At 37.6% G+C, this 22,661-nt stretch overlaps 1 protein-coding gene across 1 annotated transcript in view; it reads right to left on the bottom strand.

Annotated features, from left to right (window-relative positions):
- DNTT (DNA nucleotidylexotransferase) overlaps positions 1 to 7,835 on the bottom strand; it is a gene marked incomplete at its 5' end in the record, with an annotated part of 112,592 nt that extends 104,757 nt beyond the window's left edge. Inside the window, 2 exons of the mRNA XM_082054194.1 lie at positions 1,085 to 1,153; positions 7,753 to 7,835. Of these exons, the coding sequence (XP_081910320.1) occupies positions 1,085 to 1,153; positions 7,753 to 7,835 (152 nt within the window). The remainder of the gene's footprint in view (positions 1 to 1,084; positions 1,154 to 7,752) is intronic.
- Between the last annotated feature and the right edge of the window lie 14,826 nt (positions 7,836 to 22,661).

The following is a 22,661-nucleotide window of genomic DNA, read 5'->3' as shown; positions in this document are numbered from 1 at the left end:
GAAAGACCTAAATTCCAAGACCATGATAACTGTTATGGAGAGCAGGTACCAGTAGATACCAAAGTTATCATATAGCCAAGAACAAATATTTAGACATTACTACATATGTGTTTTCAAAATCCAGCTAGCTCAACTCCAGCTATTCTAGGCTACTCTTCTACAATTTGGCTTCAAGCATCATAGAAGTGATACCAGTCTACCACCCAGCTTTCACTGTCCAAAGCAAATGAGTCAAGTAGCAGGACTTGGAGAAAATCTGTAGATTTTGGTACTGATCACTGATTCACTTGCATGAGGCACTGAGGAAAATACTGTTTCTTCTCTCTTACAGTCTTACCCACTGGTCTCTGCTGTGCAGACTCATCACATGGAACACCTGCATATCTCAACACAACATGCACAGCAATTGCCTATTACCCTTCAAAGAATGAGGAAGCCACAGGTATAACAACACACAGACTACAGCTTTGACAGCTGTAAGTCAATGTGTATCAAAATCATGCCAAGAAGAAAAATTCTGCAGAGAAAGATACTTCAATAGTAGTGAACTACTAAGATTAAAATAATGATGTAAGATGTAGTCATCCTTTAAAGTGTATGGGAAAATAGTCCAAGGTATCTCTTATAAGAAAATGCTTATCTAGGCAAAATGGTACATGATATAGACACTATATACACAGATTTGACTAAAGAACTGTAATTTGTGTATGTAAGTGTCATAATCACTGAACATGAGTTATCAGTTAACATAGATAAAATTATATTTTGCTAACAGTATGGTTTGTATCTACAGAAAATGTGATCAGTCAGTCCATTGTCTTGTCACATTGCATAACCTGCAGAGGGAAAAAAATCCATGTATATTTTTGTACGTTAGTAAATCCAGAAAATTCTCTGTCTCAAGTAATGTCTCAAGTGTGTATCTTTCCCTTTACAGACACTCAGTGGCTTCCTGGTTACGTACTTCACCAGTATGTAGGTCATTTGAGTTTAAATGTGTTCTTGATCCTTTCCTACACATTGTACAGGTGTTGAAAACTCAAGGGAGGAGGGGCAGGGGCTGACTGTGAGTGACTACACTCACCTTTGAGGGCTGGAAGAAAAGGTTGAGACCAATTTTGCAACAGCCTGTAGTGTTCTGGTAGCATACACACTGTGAAAGGAAACTGAAAATAAATATTTTTTGATTAATATTGACAGATGAAGGTTAAAGGAACTACATAAATCCAACTCTAACAGCGGATGTTTCTGAGACGGAATACAAAATTTCACATTTGAGAGAGAAAATATTGGGGGAAATCATATTCTTCAGTTTGCTGCAGTGAGTGCAAAAAGATGGCTCTGTCCAGGAGGACAGTTTCTGAGTAGGAAGGATTTGATGACGGCAAGGATACAGGCATATAACAAGGACATATGATACAGACCATTAATAAATACCTGAAATTAGCTATAGACATTATCAAATAAAAGTTGAAAGGTATCAAAACCATCATCAGCAAATTTGCTGATGACACCAAGTTGGGAGGGAGTGTCAACCTGCTGGAGGGCAGGAGGGCTCTGCAGAGGGATCTGGATAGACTGGAAAAATGGGCTGATTCCAATGGGATGAAGTTCAATAAGGCCTAGTGCCGGGTGCTGCACTTTGGTCACAACAACCCCCTGCAGCGCTACAGGCTGGGCACAGAGTGGCTGGAGAGCAGTCAGACAGAAAGGGACCTGGGGGGACTAATGGACAGGAAGCTCAAGATGAGCCATCAGTGTGCCCAGGTGGCCAAGAAGGCCAATGGTATCCTGTCCTGTATCAAAAATAGCGTGGTCAGCAGGACAAGGGCAGTGATCCTTCCCCTGTACTCTGCACTGGTGAGGCCACACCTGGAGTATTGTGTTCAGTTCTGGGCCCCTCAATTCAGGAAAGACATTGAAGTGCTGGAGCGGGTCCAGAGAAGAGCAACACGACTGGTGAAAGGACTTGAACATAAGACCTATGGGGAGAGGCTGAGGGAGCTGGGGTTGTTTAGTCTAGAGAAGAGGAGGCTTAGAGGTGACCTCATCACTCTCTATAACTACCTGAAGGGAAGTTATAACCAGGTGGGGATTGGTCTCTTCTCCCAGGCAGCTAGCAATAGGACAAGGGGGCATGGGCTTAAACTCTGCCAGGGGAAATTTAGGCTGGATATTAGAAAGAAATTCTTTACAGAGAGAGTGGTCAGACATTGGAATGGCCTGCCCAGGGAGGTGGTGGACTCGCCGTCCCTGGAGGTTTTTAAACTGAGATTGGACATGGCACTTAGTGCCATGATCTAATAAACGGACTAGAGTTGGACCAAGGGTTGGACTCGATGATCTCTGAGGTCTTTTCCAACCCAGTCGTTCTGTGATTCTGTGAAAAGTATCTTCAGATAATTTGCATTTAATTGTAAATTATGTATATATACACATTCTATATATATACACACAAATTCTTATCTTTTTAGTTCCATATAAAATTATTTTGCCAAAGCATTAACATTACAGTTCTATCAGTTAGATGTAGTAATTGTTGGAGCAAACACTCTATAACTTTAGCAACCATTTATACATACTGTCTTCATTACTCACTTGTCAAAACCAACAGAAAACAAAACACCAAACCCACCAGCCTTTGTGGGGAAACACAGTTGTGGAGTGCACTCCCTGCCGCTCCACAGCAAACCACCACAGCATCACCTCCTGCTACCTCCACAGCTGTGCTGCCCACAAGCATGCTACAGCACCAATACCAGTGTAAACAAACAGCAGTACAACATAGGAGGGTGAAAACAAGGGCCAGAAATGGAGGATAACTGTTTGTTTTAAAGAACTAAGTGGAAAGAAAAAGTAACCGACAGTACTACTTCAGTCATATGTAGTCCTACTATGTGTGTTTGGATTCATAAGATGTTCTCAAGGCTATTTTTACACTGCTTGGCATAGCAATTTAGTGGAGTCTTCAAGAAAAAATGCTTAGGAAAATAATGGAGCATTAAACTAACAAAATTAAACTACTTTAAATAAGTAGAACATATAACAGATGGAGTTACTATTTGTTACCACCTTGTCACTCACAACTCAGTACTGTACATTTGACATAAAAACTTACAACTCAGCCTCTCTGTAAAATGTCTGAGCCTAAAGAAGTTGACCACTTGCACTTGACTCTGTAAGCCACCAAGAAAAACTTGAAAAGCCTTGCTCTTGCAAAGCCTGAGCCACCTCAGGTTAGAAGAATCAGCTGAGAAGGCACTTAATTAATGTGATGGTAGAGCCAGTTACTCTAGGACTTACTTTATAGAAAAGGCTATATAGCCTTCTCAATCATCTCCAAACCAAGCAAAACAGATTTTAGCAATACATTAAAACAGTGATTGCTCAGGTTTTCTTTTCTTGTTAAATTTGAGAATATATTCTCATTACAGCAATGACTGAAGGTCTGTCCTGTTGCTTTCTTTCCTCAGAAGGCACATTTTACAGGTATCCATTTAAATGGATACATTAAAAACACACAACCTTGTTAAGATTGTTTGGTAGTATAAATAAACTAGATACACCTGAAGAGTTATGTGTCACTTTTCACAGTAATTCATGCTGAATATGCCTGAAAAGCAGTTGATACTCTCCCCATTCCTTACATTTCAAAATAGGCATATATGTAAATTTAAGTGGCATACTTAGCTCTCTTCAGGTTTTTTTTATTTTCACAACTGACTAGAAGCTCCAGACTCATTCACCTTCTATTTAAATCACTGCTTTTCAATATCCTTCAGCTGTGAGAACATATAACAGTTTTCCAGTGTAATCCTAAGACTCAAATACAGCAAGCTTAAGCCATACACATTCAAGAAAGCCTCTGTTGGAAATTATCAAGCAGCAATCTTGTTACACCCAGATATAAATATCTCACCCCACAATATTTTGAGATACTGTCTCAACTCTGTGCCTGAAATGTAAACCTCAGCCAATCTGTATACAAACCTTCAACAGAGGAACCACTTTCATTCCCACTCTAAATACAGGGGAATGACCAAAGCAGTGTCAACCTGAAATCAAGGGCAATAGCTTTTGTAAGATCTGATAAGGTAAGGTTAGGACTATACTTAGGCCAAATTTGGTGCTCTTAACATGATTTTACCTCCTGGGCCATGATACTTTGGATAATAAATAATGCTAATAGAATAGGATGATGTTTCGGATAAAGGTTACATCTATAGCTGAAATACACAAGAGTTAATAAAAAGGGGTTGAGGTAGGTTCGAAAATATATATTAGCATGTAAGTTTGGTTTGTACTTACACAGAACAGGTGTTCAGTATGGCTACAAACAAGGGAGATAAGAATAACCTGGGACTTAGAGCAGCGAAGATAAGGAAGCCTGATTTTGTGGTAAGGGCTAGGATCCAGATCCACAAGGTCAGAAAATGTATAACTTGATATCAGTATCAAAGGGGCCACTAGACTAGATTCAGTCTGGGCCAGCAGCCTCACTTTATTATGCATGATATATCCATATCAACAATCGGGTTAGAATAATCATTACGTTTGGGGAAAACAGAGCTCATTTGCAAGGTGTTTTAGACTTAGTCTAGAAATGAGAAAATTGCTTGAGCACTGGCACGAGCAAGGGTCTGAAACCTGTGTGTGAATTTTGGCGAAAAGTAATCATTTTTCAACGCTAATGAACATGTTAAATCTTCAGAGTTCAGTAGAGTTAAGAGCTGAGTTCAATAGGATTCCGTGGCCTATGTCTAAATGGACCACTGGGCTAGCAATTCTGGGCATGCAGATAATATTAGGGTAGGAAGGGTCAGGATTGCTGGGATCATTTAACCACATTGCCAGAGGCGTTTATGGCTAATTAATTCATGTGCAAATAAAGAAACTTTCCTGTTTGTATAAAAGTGTTAGGTGTGGGGAGGTAACAGCTGTGTTTGGGCTAACAGTGTCTGACAGACTAGAGTCAGACCTGAGTCAGAAGCCACCACCTGGCTTGGTTTTGTGGTCATACAAGCAGTAATTTCCCCCTACAGAACTCTCAGCTGCGCTTTTGCACCTCTTCTCTGTTTAATCTAGCTCTAACCCTTTTCTTCAACCTGTATAGTAACCCTGTTAGACCTCAAATTTAATACAGTTCTCAGGCAAATTGGTGCATTTATGTTGGCAAATGCTTTATACTGAATGCAGAGGAGCACACATAGTGTAGGAATGCAAGCAAGTAAGGAAGTGTTTTCAGTTCATTTGGTGAATAATTGTTGAATTTGTTTGATTGGAAAAGGAAAAAGTTCTGCACGAAATTAGACCAAAATGTTTCTCTGTTTCTCTTTTCAACCAAAAATGAAACTTCTTGATCAATTATCCCAAAATATCCACATTCAATTAAGGTTGAACAATGTGTTTCATTTGATGTGAAGCCAGGCAACATAAAGCAATGTCAGAACTCTTGTTTTCCTAATTTCTCTCTTTATTTTTAAATTTAGGGCTATTTTTATTTTAAAACATCCCAGAACCTTTTTTCCAGATTTTTTTAATACCGGCACTTGTTGCTCTGCTCTGCAGAAGCTGGTGTTATTGTGTAGTTAGAATTCACTAAAAAGAAATGCCTCTATTCCCCAAAGGGTGTTTAAAAGACAAGTCAACCTAGAAGTCCCTGTCTTAATGAAACATCTCAGAGATAACTCTGCTGAACTCAGTAGAACAGCAGCACTGGTGGAGAAACACTAGTTAGATGCAATGCCAATAAGGACATGACCCCATCCCTTTATTTCAACTCATCCTGCTGGTAACATTATCTGGTTTACCTAAGTTTCGTAAACACAGAGTCTTAAATGGGCATGAGCAACATGAACCTCAGAACAACCAGTTCTATGTATTATATGTTGGATTACTGGTTTTTGTTAGATTTTCATAGCAGCACTGAAAAGTGTTTAGGGTGGGGGGTGTTTGTGTTTTGTTGGGTTTTTTTAAAACATATGCTATTGTTTAAAGAAGTTGCAATCGTTTCTTTAACTATTATTTTGATTTTTAATAGTGATATATTGGCATATCAGGACTAGCTATAATAGGATATACCTAGATGTAGACCAATATAGTGTGACATGCAGCTATCTTGATCAATTCGCACTCTCACCAGAAATGCATGGCAGATGTTATCCATCCACCTTCATTAATTTCTGTGCAGCTGGATTATAGCAAGTTTTCAAACACTAGAAACTCTTTTTACCAAAGATAGATATTTTTATGAGCTATATGCTTCAGTTCAATCACAATCATAGGACATAAAGGAAGAATTTATTTACATAAATCATGATTTCTTTTGTGCAAAAGGTCACACTCTCTAGTGACTGTTAAGTCACTTGCAGCTTTAACACCTATGAATTTATGAATCTCTATTTGAAGCCTTCATATAAAAAGGAGAATAGGATGTGTATTGTGATTTCTACACTGAGTAGTTTCCTTTTTCATTCCTGGTGTGAGGCCAGCTTCTGGATTATCTCTGCACCAGCTAGTATAACTAACTTGAACAGATGTCAAAACCCTTGTATTTCAATAAAGGATTTAAGATTTTCAGAAGTCTAAATAAGAAAACAAGAGTTCAGTAAGTGCTAGGGAAGAGTGGTGCCCTTTACACGGCACCTGGTGCAGAAAAAAACATGCTTTGTATCTACATACCAGTGTGTACATACGTGCATGCACGTTTCACTTCTATGAATGTTAAAAAACTTTTTGCCTGTATTGGGTAGGTCAAATATTTGAAGTTGAAAACACTTAAGGTTCAGTTTGTACTACTTTACTGGAGACAGCAGTTCTGTATCACCAAAGATTTAGGACAGCAGCTTTTTCCTGAAGGATTCAGAGACAGAGGGGCTATGTTAATCTGGGGCACATTTTCTTTCTATCTGTTTATTACTATGCTATCCAGGCAAAAATGTTATACCAGAATACCTGGCATCATGGCTCAACATGTTTCATGCTTAAGACATGACAAAATTAAATTCCAGCCTGATTAATCATATTATGTTAATGTGCATCACTGAGATTTTGGTACTATTCATATATGTTTAATTTTTTCTCCGTGGAATTTTTTCAATATGTAAATTCTTCTGGAACTCATCTCATACTTTTGATGTACCTTCAAGCTTGAAAGCCCAGTCATTCTGTTTGTAAAATGGAAATAAATCAAGCAAAAGACTTTTTAAAAGCCAGATTCTGGAGTTACATGTAGCAATATTTTATCCAGCAAATGTTTGAACAGTAAAGTGAATTGGAGGAAGAATTGTTCAGAAAATGATTTGGACTGATTACTTCAACACAAAAGGATGTTGTTCCTATATAAGGACAATTCTGTGCTAAGAACAGCTTAGACAAGTTCCCACAATTTTGTGATCACTGATATTGCTGGGAAAGGGAAGGAACATCAAATACTCGATTTGCCTTAGAAAGAAGTGCAAACTATTGCCCCTGGCTGAGAACACACTACTTGTTTCCCATAAACACAAACTCACTAGCAAGAAAAAGTAGTCCTTTCAAAAAATGCAACAATTGTCTTTGGGGTCATTGTTAAGAAATAAATTTATTTCAAAGTTTTCATCCTTTTCAGAGGTGGTTTGATGGAGATTAAGATATCATTTCCAATATACCATTGACACACTTCTTTGAACTTGACTTACAAAAGCATGAAAACGTACATGGAATGTCTGTGTTTGATATCACTTATTCCCAATTCTCTAGCTCAGAAATCACGGTTTAATCAATCCAACAGCAGAGCGAGAATCCATTCGGTTTACAATCAATGGCTGTACATCATCTTCAAACAACGTCTTCATTTAAGACCTCATTTCAAATTGAACAAATATTAAGTCCTGAAATAACACAATCAGCAAACACCTATTCACCAGAAAGTGTATCAAAGTCAGAATTTGGCTTATAGTCTCTGTTTATAAGATGATACATGCACATTAGGAATTATCTGCCCTGTCAGGCAGACAAATAAGAATGTGAAACTGAACACTTTAGTACTTATCTTTCTTACACATTCTGGTCCCGAAAAAGAGTAACTTTTGAAAATATCTTCTACCACAATATTTTGCTGATGAAGGTATAGTGAGAGGGTATCATACACCTGTACAGACCAAAGCTCTGACATTGTACTTGTCTTATTTCTACTGCTGACAAATTGGGGAATGTTAAGAATTCTATCTAATTTCAGTAATTATTACTTGCTTAAATTGTGTGAAAAGCATTTAAGAACACAAAGATTCCAAAATAAAAGGCAAAGTGTAACATTCTCTTTCAATAGTGCCACATTACTCTAATTTCTTCCACATAGAATTTGCAAGGATAAAATAACAGTTATCTATGATGTTAAGCCGCCTTGATACCAAGTGTCAGTTCATTAAAAAAAAAAAAATAAAAAACACACAACACACACAAAAACCCAATCCTATATCTTGTCTTTAATCTGCACTGGTTTTTATCCACAGATCTCAAAACAAGCCAATGAGCTGCCAACTTTGACAGCTGCAAATGTCTCCTGCATGAATGTATGCTGTGGGCTAGATTCCTACCTCAGTCACAACAGTAACAACAAAAGGTCTCTTAGTAAACAACACCATCATAAAAGAACTGTATCAACTGCCTATGGTAAAATTACAGATAGAATCTGCATTTAGTACATTAATATGGGAAAGAAAATGAAACATTAATTTTGTATATGTAACTATTCCTAATTTTAAACTAATAAATTAACCATCCAGTCAAATAAACGAAGAAACTTTCAAACTCCTTTCAAAGTGACCAAAAAAACACCACTCAGTTTTTGAAAACTACTTATAATGGTTCTGGTTCAGTAAGGCATTTACTATTTGACTTCATATATACACAGAGTGTCTTAATTATTTTGAGTCTAAAGATCTGAAGCCTTCTTTTAAGAAATTGATTTTCATTATCAACAAGAGTTGAAGAGATTACTTATGTTCAGCTGCCTTACATTAAATCTCCTGCTTTCAGCCTCTCTGTTTGTGAGCTGTAACTATTCAATGTAGTTAAGTACTCCCCCTTATGGTCTGTTACAACACGGCATTATAATGCTTTGTATTTCTCTGGATTAAATGCTAGCACCTCATATTTACACTGTACATACATCAGAGTTAAGCTAGGCCTATAAACTGAAGCTCGTCTTAGAACATGTTTCATTGAATAAATCTGTGATAAGATATTTGCAATTGCAGATTGTCCGCAACTGCAGATAGCTTCATTGTTATGCTTTGAAATGTGTTTCTGATCAGCATTATTAAATTTCAGAATACATATATAGAACAGATATATAAAAAATAACATATTAACACAGGGTTGGCTGACTGGTTTCTTGGTCTTATTGGTATTTACTCTGGACTATAAATACATCTATGCATTGTTGATAGGAGATGTGCTACTGAAGTGAATTATTTGAAATTGCATTTGTTAATCCTGTAAGAAACAAATGTAGCACAGTGAAATGAAAGATCATTAAAATGGAAGTCAATAAATTTTCCCAAAGAAGTGGAAAAAACTGCCCAGTGTGTGTTTGTGGCCATTACCACTTTCACTCTGTTGCATGAACGAGTGTATTGGATGAGAATAATTTCCACCTCTGAGTTCACCACTCTTTCTTGAAATCAAGTAGTCTATTTCAAAACACTATTTTCATAACCTACATAATGGACTTGCAACTTCATTGTACTATCCTTTTAGAGGAAAGCTTTACTAGTTAGACATTATACAAGATTAGCTGCACTAGATTAGAAGCTGTTCAACATAAAATGCCTTTTCACCATTCAAAAAAAGTCTTCTGCTGTTCCTATCTTCATCCCAGTACTGACTGAAAACACACAGGGTATCTGCTATAACTAACTGAAATATATTATTTCTCAGTGCTGTTTGTGCTACTGTACATTACCTGTTCTACTAGGTTCTATGACTATGACTTATGACTACAAGGAGGGGGGAAGTATGTTGATATCCTTACCTGAAACATTATTCAAAACAGTGAAATACATAGTTACCATCAATCCACTTCTTTTTAAGCTACAACTAATCTTCTCAAAAGGTAGTGATAAACATTCATTAACAATGATGTGATTTCCCCACCTTTGTGCTGTGTCAGTTCAGCAAAGTGCTGTGCTCAATTGCCAAGTCTTCAGAATTCAGTTGGCAACTTCAAAGAAAGGCAAGTGTTAACTTCTCCCAGAAGATCCTGCAAGGTTAAGCAAAGCACATTAAGGATTAAGCTGCTCTCTGGAAATAAACAGCCCTTCGTTCAACTCACATTCTTCTCCCTGAACTTTAACTGAATAGTTCTGGAGTCATTTTGGTAAAACAGTTTGGTAAAGGTCATCCTTTCGCATAGTGTTTTTATCTTTATCAACTCAGTCTATAAATCTGAGTGGGTATCTCCATGATGGATTTGCAATTAACAATTTTCTGCAGAGCGAGAGTGAATGTAAAAACAAACAAACGAACGATACAAGCCACTGAGGAATTAAGCAAAAACCTACTAAAATCCTCTCACCAAAAACAAAGCCTCAATAGTGGCATTCCCATATAACATTAAAAAAATAGTACTGAGAACTATTTATCAATCTCCTCTGGAAGTATAATAGAGAACCTAAAGATCCATTATCTACGAGCTCAGTCAAGTGCACATGAATTGAACAATGCGGGGACAGCTCCATTCAAGAACATCACTTGATTTTGTATTCCAAGTTTCCAAAGTCATACCCACAAAACAGATTCTTCTATTAGGTAAAAGTTCCAAAACTAGGCCTTGAAGAAGGTGGGTGCCTGATGAAGCAGAGAGGATTATTCCTGTCAACTTTTCTCCTAAATTCTTCTAATGATACAAAGCTCTCAAATATCACTGAGAAATTTTATATTTTATGCCACATTTTAACTTCCCTCTTTCTGAGACTGATTGTATTTGGACAGAGTCTACTGTTCTAGCATGGATACACTAAAATTCTATACGCAGTTGCACAGAAATATCTTTGAGTTTCTAAAACTAGAGTTAATAGCAGAAACTAAATATAAAAGTATTTTCTTACTACTTATAGGTAATATAGCCAAGGATGTTTGTGTTAGAGGATTAAATATCACAAATACAAAGACTATGTTTCAGATGGCATGACCAAACACAGAAATAAGTTCTTCCTTCCCCACTCTCCTTAGCAGCTTGTCCATAATAGAATCACCATATTGACAAGATACTTCTAACCTTTCAGGAGGGGGACAACCCCTCACTCCCACAGGCAGTTTGCAATCTAAAGGCAGACAAATTGACAAAAATTAAGAGAAAAAGGGAAGGATAAAAGCAATCTTTCCACATATATTGCCTCATCAAATAGAGGGGTCTTTTTTTTTCCAGCCACTTTCCATCAATAACAAGGTGGAAGCCGGTCTATCAGAAAGCCAGTAAAGTTGGCTACCACATGCCTCCAAGGATGTTCCTCACCCTCTCAGATATTCAAACCACACTTGTGCAGGAGTGATGTGTTTCAGCCTACTTCTGTGTCAGAGAGCCTCTTGACAAGCAAGTATCTGCACTCTCAAGTTTTCTGGGATATAGAAAAGAAATCTGAAGGAGACTAATCCAAGAAAACCCCCACGAAAACTCTGCATTATTTCTGGCCTTGCTCTCCTGCTGTTCTGCTCTCGCAGGGAGTGCTGACTCACAGGATTTTGCGTGCTGTGAGAGAGACAGCAAGAGGTAAGAGAGCTGAGTGAAATTCATCTATTGTGAGAATGAGAAGGAAAATGAAAAATATTATTCATAGTATCATGAAATTCCTGAGTTCAGTCCACCCAGAGCAGAACATCTATCGACTCTGTCTCTATGCAAAGTAGTTTTCAGCACTTAAGTATTCCAATACCTCAATTTAAGCATTGCTTGGACCTGTATTTATCAGTTCTTTCTAGGGAAAGATGTGGGGGGAAAAAAGTAAGATCCCAAATAAGGAAAGAAACTATTTAATGAGTAAGTGATTGTGAGGCTTTCCAGATGTAATCTCAAAACTACTTGGTAGTTATTGTTCCTTACAGAATATTGAGCTTTCTCTAAAATCAGAAACAAAAACGTAATTCTAGAAGCTAATAAAAGCATTTTGCAAACTGTCAGTAGAAATCCAAAAGCTGGCTAGTAAGCAATATTGATGGCAGGATCTCAGTGATGCAAATGGGACACTGGATCAGAATGCCTCCAGCATGCACTGTGATAGTGTGTTAACTCTAAATGATAAAAGCATTTCTGTGCCTGTAAATCAAGCTAAACTAAGGTCAGCCATACAAGTCAACGGGAAAGAGGAGAGACAAACTACAGTTAAAAGCAATTCTACAATGACATTAAATGATCTGTAATCAGTTATGTGCTATAGGCCTTTCAATTTCATTTTGCTGATACAGGTATCATGGCCAGTGCTCCAATAGCTTTTTCACTCACATGTGTAGTCACATACACAGCACATTAAGTGCTTTGGTTATGAACAGGTGCACAGCTGACCAAGAAGTGAGAATTGCCAGAGAATTCAATTTTCTGCTGTAGTTTGACAATAATGGAGAGAAGCAAAATTGCAAACAGAAATAATGTCCTGGACAGTGGAAAAGATGTGGCAAATGAGCATGGGATGTTATGCAGAATGTATAGGTTGCAGAGGACTAAGGTCATCACAGCTTCATCTGATCTTCTCCTGACCTCAGAGGATAACCACATCATCATCAAATCTCACTGTTCTGAAGGTCAGTGGTGAGTTTTTTATCAGCCTGACATTTATTGTTGACAATTTTTTTTTTTTTTATGTTTAAGTTCATTTCAGTTCTTTTTACTAACAAAGGAATGAGGACATTAATGTTTTGCATAAACAACTCCCACTGACTTTTCATAAAATACTTGAATCAAAATAGACTTCAACTTATCAGGAATGCAGGTAACATTATCAAGGTCTCATTCACATCTTACATCCAATCAACTTCTGAAACAGGCATGGAATTCTAAGGTAGGCCTGGTTTTGAGTTGTGTTCAAAAACATAAAACAAGCATATAAAAAAATTATACCAGAGTGCAAAATTTTTACATGTTCATTTCTTCTCTTTCTCACCTCATGTGGTTTATGCTTCAGTTCTCTAGAAGTGAAGTTAACTTTCACCAGTTCTAGAGAAGAGAACGTTTCTAGAGTAAGTGAAGTCCTCGCCACCAAAGGAAAACAGGAAGCTTCTATTTCCAGTACTGTTTAGTTTATTGTCTTGCAAAGCCTGGTAGGGCAGTGCATGGAAAATCAAAAGCAAGGGAAAATCTGACTAAAACCATAATTGAAATCCTCAATATCCACCTGACTAGTGGCTCATCCTCTTTTACATTATCTAGTAGAACAGCAGTGTTCTTAAATACATCAACTTTGCAATAATTTATTATACTGGACACTGAAGAATGCATTTTGCAACAAAAAGTCTTGTTGTAAATGAAGTTTAGCCAGTGTGTGTTTTTTCCCATGTTACTTTGAAGCATATTCACCATTTGAGATATATCATTCCCATGACAATGGGATTACAAGGAATCATAGTACAACAATTTTAGACCAGGCAGACAGAATGTCAGCAGTGTCAAACTGGAAAATATATCATTTAACCAGAGATCAAGAGAGAAAATCTGAAGGTCAGAAATACAATATTTATAATACTATCAGTAGATGGATACATACTGAACACCTCATATCTAGATCCTTAAAAAGTTTATTAGAAGAATGTTTACAACACACAAGGGCAGCTGTTACTGGACTTTTCTCCATTAGGTTGCAATATGCATGGATATTGAGCCCCGCATTCACCAGTATATTCCCTAGAAACAGTATAAGTCTTGAGATCCTTTAATGGTACTGTTTGCCATGCAAGGCACACACAAGCAGCAGTCAGCTGCTACCCTCATTCCCATTAATTCCAGCTGGAACAAAAAAACTGCCCTTTGGTACACCCCATGTCATTTTTCACCCCCTACCTAATTATATTTAGAACCCCAAAGCTTTTTTCCAATAAGCAACACATATCATCTTGGAAACAAACTAAGATGATTAGCCTTTGGAAGAGAGGAGAGAAGAATAAACTGAAACAACTCTGTATTTTCATCAGTTCATACTGCTACAGGTGACTTTGGCACTGTGCAAAGAAAATAACTGAGAAATATTCAAGGAAAGGCATGAATATTCTCAATGACAATTGAACTGGAGATGCTAAAGCTGTGGAAGAAAGATAAACAAAAGCAAAAGCTCATTCACAAGAAAAATTGAAAACGATTGGACTAACCATCCTAAATTCTGACTGTATTCAGCATATAACTATAGAGGACTCCTCCAGATTTGGCGTTGGGATAAATCTGTCACTGAATGCTCCTTTCATACTTTTCTCTTTATCATAATATCATTTTACCTAGATCTAATTTCACTTAATATCACACTGATAGAGAGGTTTGCTGACATCACCATTACCTAAATGATAAACAAAACTGAAAGTAATACAGAAGGAGCTAGGATAAAAAGTTATGAAATTATTGAGTTTCAAGTTGTGACCCAAATGCTAAAAGGTTAAAAGCACTTTTTTCTTGATAGTTATTTCATTTAAAATTTATTATCATAAGCATAATATCTCTTGAAATATCTTTTTGACATCTCCTCAAATACTGCGGTTAGAATTAAAAAAAAAAAAAAAAACAAAACCAAACCTATAAACCTATAGATCTCTCAGCTTTTAAGGTCTTTCTTATTTATTGAGATTTTATCATATTCTCTCTCTGTTGACTGTCAAATAAACTCTGCTCATAAAGTTTTATCTATGTCAGCAGGCTAAGGACACAAGACATTTAAAAGCTCTATTTACGAGTCCAAGAACCTTGAGAAACATTCCCTATTTATACAGCTTATCTCCCCATCAACTCCTTTCTCATTTTCTTTCCTTTTTGTACCCTGCCACTTCTATGCCCCCTCCCTTTGTCAATCTCTTCAATTTCTCTATCCATCTTCTAAGCCCCCCTTCCCCTTTTGAATTTCTCCCTTCTTCTCTGTATTTAACAGGCTCAGAAGTTCATTTTCTAAACTTCATTTTCAGGGCTCTGCTGAATGGAAGTAGGGAGGAAGTCTGCTTATTTTTGGTCCAAACAACATCTTGATGCTCTCCAGCTGACACATTTGTTCCACATGATTCCTCTTATCCATAGAAGTGAATAACATTCTTCCCTATACCTCAAAGAAATGAGTGGTATCCATAACACTTGAAATAAATGCACATCTTTGTGTATTTTTATTTAAATCCAGACCTCTTTTGGAAGTCACACTGAGGCAAATTTCTTAGAAACATAATTTGGAATTTTCTCTAACTACAATTAGCTGGAGTTGGCCAGTTTCCTTGCTAAGGCAGAACTCTGGACCTGGGAAGTAGATGCAGGAAGAAAAAACAAACAAACGAACAAACAAAAAAACCCACAAACAACCACAGGCCACCACTCTGGTTCTCATACTAACTACATGGCAGTGTTCAACATCTACAGTGTCAACCCTTCTGTTGAGATCTTCTACTGTAAAATACCATGCAACGATGCATTAGTATGCCCACTGGGAGCTGAAGTACTAATTTAAGGTTTTTCCATTTGTCTCATATTAGGAGTCATGTGCATGGTGAAAGACCCTCTACATATATCAAAGTACAAGTGTCAAAAAAAAAAAATAAAAAAAAAATCAAGAGTGTTTGACTAAGAATTCATCATACTAACAAAATCCATCAAAAGAACATAAACACAATAAAATAAGCATCAGTCACACCTTTTCAAATTTAAGCTGCCTAGGAATGTTATTTAAATGGTAGGGCAAGACACTGAAATAATACTGATTTTCTGTTTTGAAATTTACTCACAAGATTCTAACGCATATAAATGTTGCCAGATGGAAATCTGTTGGTACACATTTTCCTATATTCTATCAGAAGAGTCAACACACAGATGAATTTCAAAGAAGCAGGGGTTCTATAAAGAAAAATTATTAAATGTAAATGCAAACTACACAACCCAGCATACGAATCTAGAGGAACAGACAGCAAGTTCTGCCAAGGTGTTCAAAATAATAAGAATCCAAAAAGTGGCTCAGTTAAACTGCAAATACTGAGTACTTGCAAAGGATATCACAACCAAGCATTACAGCATCAATTCCAGCCTTCAAAAAAAATCAAAAAGAATTTCTAATGATCAATGTCACTTCTGTAGCACGTTGCTTTTTTATTACTGTTATATTTTATCGTGCTAGTTGAAAACATGAATTTTTTAAAACAAAGAAAACTAGGTGCAAAATTCAGGTTACAAACACATACATATGAGAATGCCTATGTTTCTAATGCATGGATAGGTGTGGGGAAAAAAATCTCACTAGAATAATGTCTGAATCTGTTGCTAGATTCAAAGGAAAGGTCAAACTAACAATCAAAAGCCATATAAAAATATTTTAGAAGGCTGAGTGATAACACAAAAAGCAACTGTCCTTAAGACAATGGGGTTTATGCCATGTATCCAGCTTCTGTGACAAAATAAGCAAACAAAAAACCCCTAGCATTTGGCAGTATTTAAAATTCAACTGAAATTACATGCTCCAGGAATGAACTGAAGAACAAGTGAAATAAAGAAAGAGGGCATATTTATACAGCAAACTGGATATACTGGACGGGATTTAAAGGTGACAGGTTTTAAATCACTATACAACAAGCATCTCCTTGGGATAACAATGGTGCTAACGATTCTTAGCAAGGTTGTTGAGGTTTGGTTCTTGTGGTTTTTATTCTCTTCCATTTGAGGCATCTTTGGTTTCAAGTCTTTTGCGATCACAAAAAGGAAATGCATTTTAGAGTTACTGGTTAGGGCTGCACAGAGAGAGTAATGCAAATAAATGGTTTTCTGCTCCTTACCATGAAGAGTTAATTGTCTTTCAGTAACACAGTCTAGATGTCAGAATCCTCCAATAAATCTTATGCTGGCTTATGAGATGACTACTTGAGGAAGTTATATTGATTATTGCTGGGTATTACAACTTAAACAGTGAACAAAAATAATTAATACAACATGTAGTTAGTAGAACTGGAAATATATTGTTTACCGCAAAAAGGACCCACTAAAACCAGACGAACAGACATCTACAAAACTCAGATGCTCATTTTATAACCCGAAAGCTTTCATAACATTTGGGCAATCATCGATATCTGAAGGCTTCTTATGGTTCTCCCTGCTGCAGTACTAAATCCTCTCACAGAAACGAGGATGGAAGAAAACACCAGGACAGAAAATAAGGATATTTACAAAGATCCATGAAGTATTTAAGCGGTTTCCTTCAGGCTCTGAAAAAACTCCTTATCTATATCAGTCACAAAGGGAACCCAAGACTCTTGAACTCCACTTTCACACCTCATGTAATTGGCTAGCATACTAGGAAAAAAAATGCAACTAAACTCAAAAAACAATAGTACATGTTGCCACTGTTGGAGTATATGTTGTCATATGGAACCAGCTATAGTTCCTAATCCCCACTTCTCCTGCAAAACCAGGAAAATTTTTGTTAAGTCTGGCACATTTCAAATTACAGTCATGCTCTGAGATAGGTCACACCATTACAAGAGTTGTTATGAATTCCATATTACAGTTTATTATTGTAAGAACAGATGTCAGTTTTAAGCGATAAAGCATTGTTCTATAAAAGTAAGAGATTTCTAATACATTCTTGTTGCATGACTTCTAGAATTTCAACAAGAACTTCCCAAAAAACTGTTGAAAACCAAAAAGCAACTTAATGACAAAGTCACCTGCCAGAATGGAAATAAGTCAAACTGTCCTAAGTACACAATTGCTTTCTGCTTCTTTAACACTGCAGTAAAAACTTATTTTTCAGGAACAAACTGTGTCAAATGAGTCTCATTTCCTTCTTTGACATGAGAGCTACCTAGCAGATAAGGTATGCAAATAACTTATCACTAAGGCTTTTGATGAGGTCCCATACAAAAATCATTCCACGCAAAACAGAGAAATGTATTGAAAGTGCCGTATATTGTAAGCACTCATCTGACTCACACTTAGATGATATCTGTGAATCATTTTCAAACTCAGTGAGTATTTCAAGTAGAGTCCCATAGAAATTTGTTCCGGCCATAATTGTATTCAGTATTTTGTTAACAACATGGATGTTGAACAACCAGCACATTTCTAAAGCACATCTGGATAGCACCGAGACAGAAGCAGTTAGCACAGAGTAAAGAATATTATACTGGGATCAGTCTGGCCACCTTGTTCTTCAGTTAAGATGGAGCCAAATTGACGAGAGTACTGAGAACAAAAAGACTAAACAAGGCGATCATTACTTAGGAAGAAATGCTAAGGAAACTGGGTTTGCTTCCTCAGGAAAGAGAGGAGGTCCAGGTTCAGCCCATCTGGTGCTTAGATAGCAATTATCCTTACCAGTTAGCACTTCCTCTTGCACCCTCCAGTAGCACTGCACAGAATTATTACAGTTCTGCCTCCTGCTGTGCCGCCCTCAAGGACATGGTGAACCCGATGCTACACTGAGAACTCACAGTCAGAAAAAGGGGTAACGAAATTGATTTCCAAGACTGAGCCAATTTGCTCTAGTTGTATTTGATGCTGCCTCTCTGCTGAAGCCCTGCCTAGATCTCCTGGGGTCCCTTCCAGACCCTACAATTCCTGTTGATTCTGTTAATTTGTATTTCCTGTTGAATAAAATAAAATGTAAAAAAAGACAAAACCAATTAGCAAAATTTTATCAAACTTCTAGATAGACAGCTGTAAGTAAGCTTTCATGTTCCAATGTTCTCTGTGAACTTATTTAGACTTATGACCTCTTCCAGCTTTTTACTTTAAGAAAGTTTTTCTCCCACCCACCGTGAACTCCAAGCCTGTCAATCACACTAAGAACAACAAAATACATATGGGACAGTTTAAGGAGGAAGAGAGGACATGAGAAACTGCTTCTTTAACTTATTTGGAATCAACTTCCACATGTGTGCCTGGGAGAAGAAAAATGAGGATACGGTAAGTCATGTTCGTTTCATTATTTTTTTATAAAATGATTTAAAAAAAAATCAGTCACAATGGGTCATATTTTACATACAGTAATACTTAATTGAGCTATTTTCTCAAGTATATATTCCTGAGAGCAAGTATTCCAGTGTTTTATCCAGTTAAATAAGCTGCGTGCAGCTGCTAGGGGTTTTTGCAAAGCAGAACTTGACTTTGAAAATGTTGAAATAATTTAGCACACTTAGTGTTTATGTTCATAAAAATATGTAGTTGTCTTCAGTAAGAAATGCCAGTGGTATGTTCTAAGAATCACTTTTTATACTGTTTATTGCTGATTTATATGAAATTGCAAATTGAGAAATTACTTTATGAAACTCCAAGGAGCTGTAGCCTGTAAAAATATGCCTCCTATGTGGCTTGCACATTCCAGACTGTAGGAAAAACATTCATTGAAATGTATATTGTAACAATGCGTTAACTCTGCTTTATGTACAAGTTACATATGAAAATGACTTTCTATTTTCAGGTCAAATTACCTGGTGTGTAAAACTTTAACTAAGATTCCTCTAAAATCTGCTAGTTCTTGAGCACTGGATGTCATTTGTGCTAAGGGATCCAGAAAAATGAAATTTCTAAATATACAGAATCAGATTTCTGCCTTCTTTTTTTTTTTTTTGAGGAGCGAAATTGTAAACAGTACAGATTAAGAGTGTTAACGCCCCCAGTTTGATACAAATTTAAAATACCAGATTACACTCTGCACATGTATCCCAACACATCCATGCCAGATTAAGAGGCTCCAGGGATTATCCAGTAACAAGTAAGCACAACCTGCCCATGGCTAGTGCTGGTTCCCATTCAAGTCTACTTGAAAGTTATGTGTAGGCACCTGGCCATTTAGAAAGAAACAGTGCCTGTGGCCTGTCTTTACCTGGTTGATTCTGGAAGCCTGAATATTCTGCTCAAGGAATCCCCTCACCACAGGCCACACAGCCAATGTGTAATTCAAGTGCACCTACTTACTTGGATTGCCATGAAAGGTGATATACTGCATAGAGTAACTAGGTGCATGAGAGTACTGAGTTCAATTAGTAACAAAATCTGAGGACCTCCTAGCCAACAATTCTTGAAATAATGCCCTTGAGGGTAGTGGAAAGCAAGTACATGACAATATTCTCCATTTTTGTTGCATACACTTTAGGAAAGAAAACCACAGCATTGATGAAGCCAACATCAATATCAGCATCATGAGACAAGCTGCAGGAGTCTCCCCGTGAGTCTCCCCAGGTCCCTGTCTTTATTTTTTATTTTTTTGTTGTCATTTTAAATCTGACTAAAACACAAACGGCATAATATTTCTTTCAAGCTACAGTCCCTTTCAATGACCTCTGCTACAGGCCCTTTGGGAACACAAAGCTGAACATGACCTTCCCAAATAGATTTCTGTCTCACTCAGCAGGGAGAGGTGAACTACATAAGCACTGGCCTCTTGAGAGTACTCTTCTGAGAATGCAGAATACAAAATTAAGGCAATGTCAACACAGGCAATGACTAGAGAATTAGGCAAAAGTTAGTGGTGGTGGAGTGCAGTACAAGAGAAACCAGGTGGTAGAAGGGGGAGGCCTGGGCACAGCAAGGTGGGCAGGGCAGAGCTTCAGCTCATGCTGCAGACTACCACGTGTGCAATGACATAACGGCAGCCAGCAGCAAGGAGCAGTTCTTTCCATGCCAGTATTTCTGAAAATGCTGGTGATCCATTAGGTAATGGTCAGAAGAGGAGCAGGTACTGCTGGCAGCATGCACTGAACTGCAAAATTCTTAAAATGCTATTTTTAATCTGCTTTTGAGATGTTCTGAACTAGAACTGCTTACACCTACTCAGTAACCAAACTCAGCCTGTACTACAGAAATAACAGCATTGCTGTGCTTCACTTCATTCCTGTTTCATACCTGATACCATCTGTTGTTTTGTTGTTTCCCCTAAGTAACCACTAAATTTGTAACTCGCACATCTCCCACCTGCCTGCTTCCCACTTCCACCATACATGAAGACCCTGCTACTGACACAATTACTCCTGCACTCAGAGTAGGCAAGCAAAATTTCTTAAGGAATATACGCACCCCTCTCTTCTGGTCCTGCACACAGTCAAAAAGAGTACCACTCCCTCTTGTGATATGGGGAGATGTTAACCCCCTTGGAACAACTCACAGCCAAAACACTATGAAATTCAACTTTACATAGCCATGCACTTAGAGCTTATTCTGAGGACGCAAAGTTTAAGTGGCATAGATTTCTATCTCAATTCTGGATTTCTGAAATACCAAGAGCTGAGTTTTGCCAGATTGAATGTTCAGCAAAGTCACAAGATAATAAAGAGTTAAGAGTATTCACTGGCAACAACTGACATATCAGTCACCCTAACAGCAAAAATACACAAAGGAAAATTTGAAGGATAGCAGATGAGACACTTCAACTTAGCTGAAATCCCTTTTAATCTTTGAACATGTGCCCCAAATCCTTTCTGCACTGGGAAATAAAACAGGAAGAATAACTGGAAAGCAGAATATAACATTCCTTGGTCTCTAGCCTTTTATGGAAGCTTTCATACTTCTCCTGTTGTGGTGACTCAGAAATGCTGAGCAAAATAATCTGGGTTTGTTTCAGCAGCTGCAGCTGCATCTTTGCAACTTTATTGCCCATTCTACAAAGCAATGGCTCTCAAACTTTTCCCCCTTGCTCCATTTTAGCATATGCACACCTCCCCCTTCTCCAGTTTAAAAATTACATGTGCTGGTCCTCTCAAACTGGAAGTGTATTCTGTGTTAGAGGTGAAGAGGCAGAGAAGGGCTGTGAGTGGGACAGAGATGCAGCTCAGAGGAGGTGGCTGGACAGGGACAGGGGTGGGAAGGGGCAGAATTGCCAGTCCTGAGCCCCCTCACCTCTGCCCCCTCTCAACATTATCTGAGCCCCAGCCTCCATATCTCCCCAGTCTTCCTCCTTCTGCAGCCCAGGAGTGATTCCTGCCTGTGCCTGCCAAGTGTATTGCACATCTCCCTCCTTAAAGGATAACGGTCATGGCTCCAAATTTGGAAATCATTGGTGTAACATATGTGATATATATTCATGCAGTGTATGTAGAAACCACATCCAGCAAGTCCCTGAGTTCAAAATAGTTGTAGACTGTGAGAATACTACGGAAGTGTTACACACTTGCCCCATTTCTATATAGTTTCCTAGGTAGCTCACTTCTGACCAGTCAGAAAAGAGGATGCTGGACTAGATGACCTTATGGTCTGACTCAGTAGAAGCATTTTATGTTAGCCCTACCTTTTGAAAAGATAATATAGCACTGGAATTAATTTGTTGACAATTTGTTCTTTAGCAGTAATAATGATGGAGGTGGAGGGAAGGGACAAGAAAAATAAGGAGAAAACAAAAAGCAACCCACACTTTGGATCATATATTGCCTTAGAGTGACTGAGTGTTTTATTTAAGCCCAAAAGTAGGATGCCTGGCTTGACATAAAGAATGAAATTACATGTGACAGTATGGAAGTAAAAATTCTGCAACTGA

The sequence above is a fragment of the Streptopelia decaocto genome (assembly GCF_964273445.1).
Source record: "Streptopelia decaocto genome assembly, chromosome: 5".
Classification (NCBI taxonomy): domain Eukaryota; kingdom Metazoa; phylum Chordata; class Aves; order Columbiformes; family Columbidae; genus Streptopelia; species Streptopelia decaocto.
Note: the sequence above shows the minus strand (reverse complement) of the source record. Positions and strands in the feature narration are given on the sequence as shown.